The following is a 10746-nucleotide window of genomic DNA, read 5'->3' on the forward strand; positions in this document are numbered from 1 at the left end:
TTATCTCTCTGTGGTGAGCTGTCTAAGAAATATCTCTCCTTAGACTTTGTAAATTTCAGGTAGTAATACACTAACATCTTTCTGGTTTCTAAAAATAGCCATTTTTATCAGTTTCCCCCCAAAATAATGGGCCAAGTGAAAACTCTTTTGGGTATCACATGGCTCATCATTTTTAAATTCTCCCAGCTGCTGTTTATATTAGCAGGATGTCTTTCCTCCCATGCTCTTCCAAATCTGTCATGAAACATCCTGGCATTTCCTTTCCCAGTAGAGAAGCCCTTATCCAAGGCCCGACCACATTACCAGATTCCCAAGCTCCTATGATTAAATAAGTGATTGCCCTGCCCATCTTTAAAAACGTGTCTCATATAAGGCAGTCAAGACATAATATCGGACTTCCCTGGTGGCGCAATGGTTGAGAGTCCACCTGCCGATGCAGGGGACACGGGTTCGTGCCCCGGTTCGAGAAGATCCCACATGCCGCGGAGCGGCTGGGCCCGTGAGCCATGGCCGCTGAGCGTGCACGTCCAGAGCCTGTGCTCCACAACAGGAGAGGCCACGACAGTGAGAGGCCTGCGTACCGTAAAAAAAAAAAAAAAAAAAAAAAAAGACACAATATCCATTGCTGCAAAGGAAGCCAAGCATTTATTTAAAATGAGATATCCTCATTTTCATTTTTTCCTGAGAGGATTGTAGCGATGTTTAAAAATTCCCTGAATTCTAGAACTAGGGCAACCCATTGATTTGAAGAAAGCTATAATCTTCCCTTCTAATTCGAAGTGCTCTTTTTCTGCAGTGAAATAGAATGTAGCTTCCAGAATAGCAGGAGCCCTAAGCCCATACAAAGGCATCCTCATCCCAACCACTCCTCTTTCAAGTTGGCCCCATTCTTCTGAATGCAGGGATTTATAAAGGCCTTTTCAATAAATTTCAAGGTATACTGAACTGAAGAAAGAAAGTTCAAATAATTTCTTCCAGATTTGAGAAGGAAATGACTTCAACTGCTAAGTCATGACGAATATTACCTTTTGCTTTCTGCCACTTCCTCGTTGCAAATGATCTGTTGGGTAAGTTCAATTATGGGGTCTCTTTGAAAGACTTCATAATTAAATTTTTTTTAAAGAACAGATTAGCTCTTTGTCTTTCTGAGGCAAAGGAGTCAGAACACTTAACTTCTAAGAGCATTCAGGGATTTCGACTTCATTGGTATATGGTGCGTTCCACAGCCACGGAGGCTTACTTCAAAGAAAGGTCAGCCCTCTGTGATTTGAAATAAGTTAGCAAGGTGTATAATATAATGGTTTATGAAATTCTGCCTTCAAGGACCAGTGCTTTATTTCTTCCTGTGCTTATTTAGAACATAATTACAAGAGTGAGAGGAAGGGAGCTAGTATGGCATCAAGATAACCATTGCTAAATCAGTGCTGCTGAGTAGACTCTCTGGCCTTTGGGGCTCATTTATCAATTAGTTCTCCTGCAGCCTGAGTTCCTGGATTTCCCCACAGAATGAAGATTCTTTGATTTCACTGATAGACCAGCTCTGAGGAAAGCCATCTGAGATCAAAACATTTTTCAGAACGAATCTCTTTTACCCTACTCACTACCACGATGTGTTGTACAGCCAGCTTCTCATTCATTTCAAGAGCATTTCATAAGCACTAGTATTTAGTCCTTTCTCTCTCTCTCTCTCTCTCTTTCTGAATTTCTGTCTTCTTTTCATTCCTCTTTTAACTGGTTAAAAATGGGCTTATTTTTTTTCAACTGGTTTATCTTTCTACACCATGATTTTAAAGTTACTATGTGGATTTTAATGTTAAGACCATTTCTGTAGTGCCATGTAGTCTCTGAATATTCAAAATTGGCTCTAATAGAAATAGAATAATAGACATGCTGGTAATTTCAGCTGACCAGGAGAATTGTCCTTATTCTCTAGAAACCAAGTCAGTATTTCAAGAACTGTTGGCCCCAACCTTTTGGAAAATTGGCCACATCCCTGACATAGCTTTCTCAACTAATCAGTGTTTTTAAGCGGGGGTGGGGGGGGGGGCCCAAAGGAAAGAGAAGTGGCAGGAACAAAAGACTGCTTAAATAAAATAAATTAACTGTCCCATATTCTTCACATGGTCTTAAAAAGTAATCTGAACTAGCTTTTTTTAATGTAAAAGCAAACCAAACTTTGTGTCCCATTTCACACTTGTGTTTCATCCTCCTTTGAATGCTAGTTACAAATTGTTCATCCTTTTAAAGTTAATTTACCAAAACCCAAGGATTTACCTCTTTAAGTCAAGAAAGTAAAATGTGTGGAGGAGTGAAGTCTTGTCAAGCAAAGTATTTCATTTTGTTGCTACCCAGGAAAGTAGTTGATAGAGGTGGAATTATGTCTCTCCGAAAGACACACTGAAGTCCCAGCCCCAGTACTTCAGAATGTGGCCTTGCTTGGAAAGCAGGGTTTTTAAATGAGGTCATCGGAGTGAGCCCTAATCTAATATGACTGGTGTCCTTATAAAAAAGGGGAAAATTGGGGGCTTCCCTGGTGGCACAGTGGTTGAGAGTCCGCCTGCTGATGCAGGGGACACAGGTTCGTGCCCTGGTCCGGGAAGATACCACATGCCGCGGTGCAGCTGGGCCCGTGAGCCATGGCCGTTGGGCCTGCGTGTCCGGAGCCTGTGCTCCGCAACGGGAGAGGCCATGGCAGTGAGAGGCCCGCGTACCACAAAAAAAAAGGTGGGGGGGGGGGAATTTGGACACAGAGACACATACAGGGAGAACGCCAAGTAAAGATGAAGGCAGAGGTCTGGGTGATGCATCTACAAGCCGGGAGCACCAGAGATGGCCAGCAAACCCTCAGAAGCTAGGAGAGAGGCATGGGACAGATTTCTCCCTCAGAGTCCCCAGAAGAGGCCAGCCCTGCCAACATCTGTTCAGACTACCAGCCTTTAGGACTGTGAAGCAACGCATTTATGTCATTTAAGCTTCCACTCTGTGCTACTTTGTCATGGCAGCCATAGCAAACTAAGACAGTAGGTAACCTACATATCTAGAAGCTGAGGGCATTTGCAGGAGTGGACGGAATGGCCACAGCTGAGAAACATGAAGCCAAGAAAATCCAAAAAATGAGGGAGGGGCAGAGGTCAAAAACCAGAAAGGTGCTCCTAAGGAAGCATTAATTCCAAAGAGCCAAGCTAAGAAACGTAAATTTAGGGAAAGACTCAAGGACTGAACCAGAACTATCAAGACCTTCTATTCTCAGATCCAGCGTCACCCCCTCAGAGAGACCAATTTACTTAAAGTAGCCCCTCCCCATTCCACCTCTGTTCAGTCTTCATTCCATTGCTTCACTTTATTTACATCCCAGCACTTATCTCTACGTGAACGTATTTTTGCATTCATTTATCATGTGTTTAATTTCTGCCTCCCTCTCCTAGAAAGTAAGCTCCCCACCCATCTTACCAGCTTGTAGAACAGTGCCTGGCATCAACAGGTGTTCAGTGCATCTCTGATGAACCAATGAAGAAGTTATTATATTCCTTGAGACACCAGAGAGTGGAAGCAGGCCGTTTGCTGGGGCCCCTGCAGCCTTGCCCGTGGGTGTAGGGCAGCTGAAATAATTGTCAAGCCAACTCAGTGGTAACCGAGGCTTAGGAAATCAGAGTTGACTTGTGCCTGCTTGAACTATGATGGAGAAGGACATGAACTTGGCACCTAAACTATGCACAGGTCACCCAAGGGACACTACCCACTTGCTCTTGGGACTGACCTCTGGCTATACAACAGAACTTTTAGCAGATTCAGGGGCTTTGTAAAAAATAAATTACTCAAAATAACAGACTATCTAGGATGCAATTTCTAGGAGAAACATGTGCTTCTCAAATTGAAAATTCTGCCCCATTAACTTTCTGAAAGGTGAAGGTGCATGGTTACCGAAGGTGTTCTGTGAATGAGGTAATCTGCAACACAGTAAGGCCGCCGGGTGGAGGGGGTGGGTGGAATCTTTTAAATATTCTAGTCGAATGTTTTTTTCTTTTTAACATCTTTATTGGAGTATAATTGCTTTACAATGGTGTGTTAGTTTCTGCTTTATAACAAAGTGAATCAGTTATACATATACATATGTTCCCATATCTCTTCCCTCTTGCGTCTCCCTCCCTCCCACCCTCCCTATCCCATCCCTCTACGTGGTCACAAACCAACGAGCTGATCTCCCTGTGCTATGCGGCTGCTTCCCACTAGCTATCTATTTTACGTTTGGTAGTGTATATATGTCCATGCCACCCTCTCACTTTGTCACAGCTTACCCTTCCCCCTCCCCATATCCTCAAGTCCATTCTCTAGTAGGTCTGTGTCTTTATTCCGGTCTTACCCCTAGGTTCTTCATGACCTTTTTTTTCCCCCTTAGATTCCATATATATGTGTTAGCATACGGTATTTGTTTTTCTCTTTCTGATTTACTTCACTCTGTATGACAGACTCCAGGTCTATCCACCTCACTACAAATATCTCAATTTTGTTTCTTTTTATGGCTGAGTGATATTCCATTGTATATATGTGCCACATCTTCTTTATCCATTCATCTATCGATGGACACTTAGGTTGCTTCCATGTCCTGGCTATTGTAAATAGAGCTGCGATGAACATTTTGGTACGTGACTCTTTTTGAATTATGGTTTTCTCAGGGTATAGGCCCAGTAGTGGGATTGCTGGGTCATATGGTAGTTCTATTTTTAGCTTTTTAAGGACCCTCCATACTGTTCTCCATAGTGGCTGTATCCGTTTACATTCCCACCGACAGTGCAAGAGTGTGGAGGGGTTTGTCTTTAATGGATGACAAGTTAATGTGTCATCAGTGTCTGCAGTTGCGGTAGGGCTGCTGAAAGGAATAACAAATGTTTTGTGTCTCGCTTTCTACTTTACTGATACATTAACGTGTCTGTTAAACAGGGGTTTTTTTTCAATCTTGTAAAACTAAAAGAACCCTCTGGAGGATTCTGCTGTGTGACGCTCAGCTTCTTCCCCAGAACTTTTCAGCTGATGAATTTTCTTAGATTTTCGGTGCACCTTTGTCTTTGAGTTTTCCAGGAAGAAGATAGAGTTCTGTAGCAAGAAAATCTGTACAGTGTAGTCACTAACCCAAAAAACTGACAGCAATCCTATGTATCTAGAAGGATTGATCAATGTATGTGCCTGGATCCCAAATCATGAACTGATGGACTGACAGAATCCCCTCGCCCCATTAGAACTTGCTCTTTGTATCCTAATACCATCTGTCTGTATTACACTCTTTCCCCGGAAACTCAAACAATTAATACCTTTAACGTATTTGGAAGTAAAGCAGATGTTACTTTTGCCCTTATTTATACCCAAGGCTACTAAGGCACAGAAAGCCACACAGCAAGTTACTCAAGGAGTACAACAAGGACATCTGGCCCATTACCATCTACTTAATCCAACATATATGAAATTGCTCGTTAACATTAAATGCACCAAGCTACTCTCTCCTGTCTTTACTTATATTACTATTTCTGGTCCAGGGGTCTATTTTTGTGCTTGTTTGGCCACCTGAGAAATTTGTTTGGTTGTGAGCAAAAAGAACGTTTTTGAGCACCCCTTGCTGTGGGTCCACATTATCCTTGGCCGCTCTTCAGATTCTGGCTGGTTCCTGTTCCCATTTCAAATCCTCTCTTTTATTGGTGACCAAGATGTAACACTGTGCCTACTTTTGTTCTCGTATGAAAAATAAGTCAATAGAAAGAGTGATTCTTTCAGTGTGTGACTCTGTGTGTGTGTGTGTGTGTGTGTGTGTGTGTTGCAGGACTTCAGAGAAAGGGAACTGCAGTGTTTCTGAACCATTTCAATTTCTAAAGCTCTCCCCCACCCCCAGCATCTTCAGGCTTTAATGTGCTCTTTGCAAATCACCATTTTTTGATGACCAAGGATCCCTTCAGAATTGGTGTAGTGTGGTGGGTAGCAAACCAAAAACTAGAAAAAAATTCAAGCAATGGACACACATCTAAGAAAATAAACCTGTGGATCGTGGGAGAATAGCAGCCTGAGATAATCCCTTCCACCCTGGGCTTTCCCATGCAAGATTTTGCCTGTTGTCCTAACAGGCCTTAGGAAACTTGGGATGACTACTTACGGGTCACTCACCTGCTGTGTGATCTTGAACAAGCTACTTATTATCTCTAAGTTTCCATTCTCTCATCTGTAAAATGGAGAAAATATCGCCCTTGTAAAACTGTGAGGAACGAAGCTCTGTAAAATCCATGGCATTGAATACAGCGCATAGCACAGTGCCTGGTGCACTGTACACATTTTTAAATGAGACCTACAGTAACAATGGTAAGAAGTATCATGTTTGTTAGCTGTCTAGGGAAGAATGCTCATTCTTCTGTGAAAAGCGTTTGTAAATATATATACTTTATTCATGCTTTCACCTATTCCTCTCATATTTCTCCCTCTTTTAGCTCTTTTTAAATTGCCCAGGTGCTTGTGTTTATGGAGTCCCTTCTCCGGGAAAACCGTACAGAAAGTTATCAGATCAAACAAATTTTTGCTTATTCTTCTGGGGCACAGAGCTATGGGAGATAGATATCCTTAATATGGAAAAATGAACTGCTATTGAAAATCAGTGGACAGGATTTGGGGAAGGTAAAATCCTCCCTTACGCCCTTTAGTTTGCAAAGATGGGTAACCAGCTACTCGGCTAAGAATAGTTTCTGAGCACCGCTCACCATCTGCCCCCTGCCTGTCTCCAGAGGAACCACCCCATCGCCGTGTCTTCTTCCTTTACTCTACAGCCCTGGCACACACTAGGCTCTTTCATTTTATGCCTTTGCGTGTGCTGGTCCCACTGCCTGGAATGCCCCACCCTCATCCTGATAATTCCTAGATGTCCTTGAAGATTCAGCTTAGACTCTATGAACTTTCCATGGCATTGTCCCCAAGGCAACCTCATTGTTAGACTCTGGGAGCAGATGGAGCCTGGGACTCACATTGCAGTTTAGGAGAATGGTCCCTTTGGAGCAGCACTCTGCACAGTCTGCAGGACCATCCCTAGTTCTCCCATGCCCTGTCCACCAGCCCACCTCTCCTATGTACTCCATTAGCCTTATGATGAGAATGTTTATCCCACTGCTTTAATCATTCACTTGACGTCTTTCCTCCTAGACTGTGAGTTCCTTGAGGAGGCATATGGGTTCTATTTCTGTTTTTCCAATACATTGCAGCACACCATTAACCCCCGATTGATAGCCTGATTAGTGGCTCCAGAAGAGAACCTGGTAGAAGCCTCTTCCAGGTGATGCTTTTGGGGAGCCCCTTCACAGTTCAGTGATAGGTGGCTCACAGTTTAGTAGGAAACTATGAAAGGTGACAAGGGCTATATGATGATAAAGGTAGGCTCATAAGAATCAGATCCTAGGCTAGGACAATGGTGGAGAAAGTTTGGTTTCTAGTACCATCTTGAGACTCACTCGCGTCCCTTTGGCATTCAAATGGAGTCGATGTCTGTATATCCCAAGGTGAGAAACCCTTTTCTAAACTCTCTGTTGCTGATTTCTCACACTTCCTTTGGCTTACTGCTTAAAGTTTCAAAGGTTGCTGCACATCACATCCTTTTTATCTTTAGAGCAGAAATTCCCTCCAGAAGGCCAAGGATACTGGAGCCTATATTTAGAGAGTACTTAATATGGGTTGGATGAAGGCCTGACTATGCCTAGAGTCATGCTGCTTGAAACCATTCTAATATTCATTTAGTTAGAACCATAACTGCGCTGAGTTATTGCTGGTCTCATGCGGATCATATATTCACAGTCAGTGCTTGGCTTAGACAAGAAGATGTGTATTACCTCTGCTGTTGCCCATCATGTCTTTTCATTTCATTATGACTATTGCGCTTGGAAACATGATTTTCAATCTGTAATCCCAGTTAAATTCTTTCAACACAGTCTGTACATTTAAGTGGTTAGTTTTCTTTGAAGCAGACTTTGGTGAAACTGATATCCATTATCTGCTATCTCTGTCTTCCAAGACACATTTTGCACACTTTGATCTAACTAAGAAGGAAGAGATCATTTTTTACATGAATGGTTGTTGTAACCTGGCATATATTTTTGACTGGCACGACAGCAGCTGAAGTTCTAGAAAGGATTACGGTTCTGAAGGACAACTTTTTCATTTGAACATCAGTTAAAGTGCTCTATCACATCTCCATTGAATTTGTGGCCCCCAACCTCAATGGTCTCCCTTATTATACTCCTGCCATGTTTATAGGCAAGTGTAAGTAAGTAAAAAGAATTAAAAGAGGACAGTATAATTTCACCAAAAGAACATAAGGGTGAATTGCTGAAAACCACAAAAAGCGATACCATCTAGATCAGCTCCAAAATGAATGCTGCTCACTCTCTGAAGGACACGAGGGCCATGGTCTCCATGCATGAGGGGTAAGGATATTCTCCATACGAAGCGTCACAGAAAACTGAGAATGAAGAACTAACATTTGTGAGAGCCAAAATAAGGAAAAAAGTGAGAAAAGTTGGGAATTACTTCTAAGTCAAAGCCAAGGAAGACAATTTCAGCAAAGGTTTTCCAGTGGTGATCGACACATTTTCAAGAACGGGGCTAGAGAAAACAAGGAGATGTTGAGAACTGATTACTTCATCAGAATCAAGCAAACAAGAACTTAGACTTGAGAAAAATGGAAGATATGAGGCCATGTGTGAGATTTTCCTGGTTGAAAGAAGACTCTAGCATCAGAAAGTATTGATATTTAACTGCAAAGAAGGCCTCTTGTGAAGAGGGGGAATCTTTTTTAAAACTACGAATATTCAGTTTCCTTCATGTTCATCTATAATTTATAATGTATTTGCTAATACCATGGAGCTATGAATATCCATAAACAACTTCTATCAAGGGAAGAAAGGTAGAATGCTTGTGTCAGGGAGTTGTCAATACTGATGGAAATGAATGCCTGTGTTTACTTTAATCAGCATGGGTAATCCTTATACCCTTATTATGTGTATTTGAGGATGTGAAATGACTAAATAAATCTGAATGACAACTGTACTTTGATTTTGCAGAGTTAAGAGGAAGATTTATGAGACCTGGACCCTTGTATCAGATTTGGAGAAAAGTAGAGTGAATGCAGAGGTGCCAGACGGCCACTGAGACCCATGGACAGTCCTGCACTCACGCTTCTCTGTCGAACTTTAAGATTTACTAGTAATATGCTACCTTTGCCAAATGAAAAGAAACTAATGCCAAGAAGGCATACTCTTCAATACTGGGAATAGACGTGCTCTCAAGACAATGGCTTCAAAGGTCTCCTGTTTATACGTGTTGACCGTCGTGTGCTGGGCCAGCGCTCTCTGGTACTTGAGTGTAACTCGCCCTACTTCTTCCTACACTGGCTCCAAGCCATTCAGCCATCTGACAGTTGCCAGGAAAAACTTCACCTTTGGCAACATAAGAACTCGACCTATAAACCCCCATTCTTTTGAATTTCTTATAAATGAGCCCAACAAATGTGAGAAAAACATTCCTTTCCTCGTTATCCTCATCAGCACCACCCATAAAGAATTCGATGCCCGGCAGGCGATCCGAGAGACCTGGGGGGATGAGAACAACTTTAAAGGGATCAAGATAGCCACTCTCTTCCTCCTGGGCAAGAACGCTGATCCCGTTCTCAATCAGATGGTGGAGCAAGAAAGCCAAATCTTTCACGACATTATCGTGGAGGACTTCATTGATTCCTACCATAACCTTACCCTCAAAACCTTAATGGGGATGAGATGGGTTGCCACTTTTTGTTCAAAAGCCAAGTATGTCATGAAAACAGACAGCGACATTTTTGTCAACATGGACAACCTTATTTATAAACTATTAAAACCCTCCACCAAGCCAAGAAGAAGGTATTTTACTGGCTATGTCATCAATGGAGGGCCAATCCGAGATGTCCGCAGTAAGTGGTATATGCCCAGGGATTTGTACCCTGACAGTAACTACCCACCCTTCTGCTCGGGGACTGGCTATATCTTTTCAGCTGATGTGGCTGAACTCATTTACAAGACCTCACTCCACACCAGGCTGCTTCACCTGGAAGATGTATATGTGGGACTGTGTCTTCGAAAGCTGGGCATCCATCCTTTCCAGAACAGTGGCTTCAATCACTGGAAAATGGCCTACAGTTTGTGTAGGTATCGCCGAGTTATCACCGTGCATCAGATCTCTCCAGAAGAAATGCACAGAATCTGGAATGACATGTCAAGCAAGAAACATCTCAGATGTTAGGATTTTTACCAATGTAAATACGTTTCTTTTCTTTTTTAAGAAATGAGGCCTAGGGTGTAGGTATTTTACAGGTGTCACCAGAGGAAATGAACTGGTGAAGGGGTTTTGTAAAAAGTGCTTTTCTTCCCACTCCTAGTTCCTTTCTTGGATTGCCAATTTATACGTGTTAAGCTCTGCTCATAGAAATAATACATGAGTTAAAAGGGCCAGATTTCATTCTCAGGTCCTGAAGTATTGCATTTATCTCAAAAACAACTGCTAGGATTTACATACTGTGCATCTGAGATAAAAATCTGGTTCTGGGAAACTAGAACTCACGGTAATGTCTTCATATCCTCTCTGCAAAAGTAAATAAGTAAATAACACTTTTTCAAAAACAATTCAGAAATAATGCACAGTCAGGGAGACACACTGGATGTGATTATTAATACTGTGTGTGCTGTTACATTGAATTTTTAC

General features: G+C 42.2%; 1 protein-coding gene across 1 annotated transcript; it reads left to right on the forward strand.

The window, feature by feature from the left end:
- Positions 1-9224: 9224 nt before the first annotated feature.
- B3GALT1 (beta-1,3-galactosyltransferase 1) lies at positions 9225-10441 on the forward strand. Its single transcript, XM_060107301.1, has one exon. It carries the CDS (start codon positions 9307-9309, stop codon positions 10285-10287), a length of 981 nt encoding a protein of 326 aa, XP_059963284.1. The 5' UTR covers positions 9225-9306; the 3' UTR covers positions 10288-10441.
- Positions 10442-10746: the final 305 nt, after the last annotated feature.

This window comes from Mesoplodon densirostris, chromosome 8, assembly GCF_025265405.1.
Source record: "Mesoplodon densirostris isolate mMesDen1 chromosome 8, mMesDen1 primary haplotype, whole genome shotgun sequence".
NCBI lineage: Eukaryota > Metazoa > Chordata > Mammalia > Artiodactyla > Ziphiidae > Mesoplodon > Mesoplodon densirostris.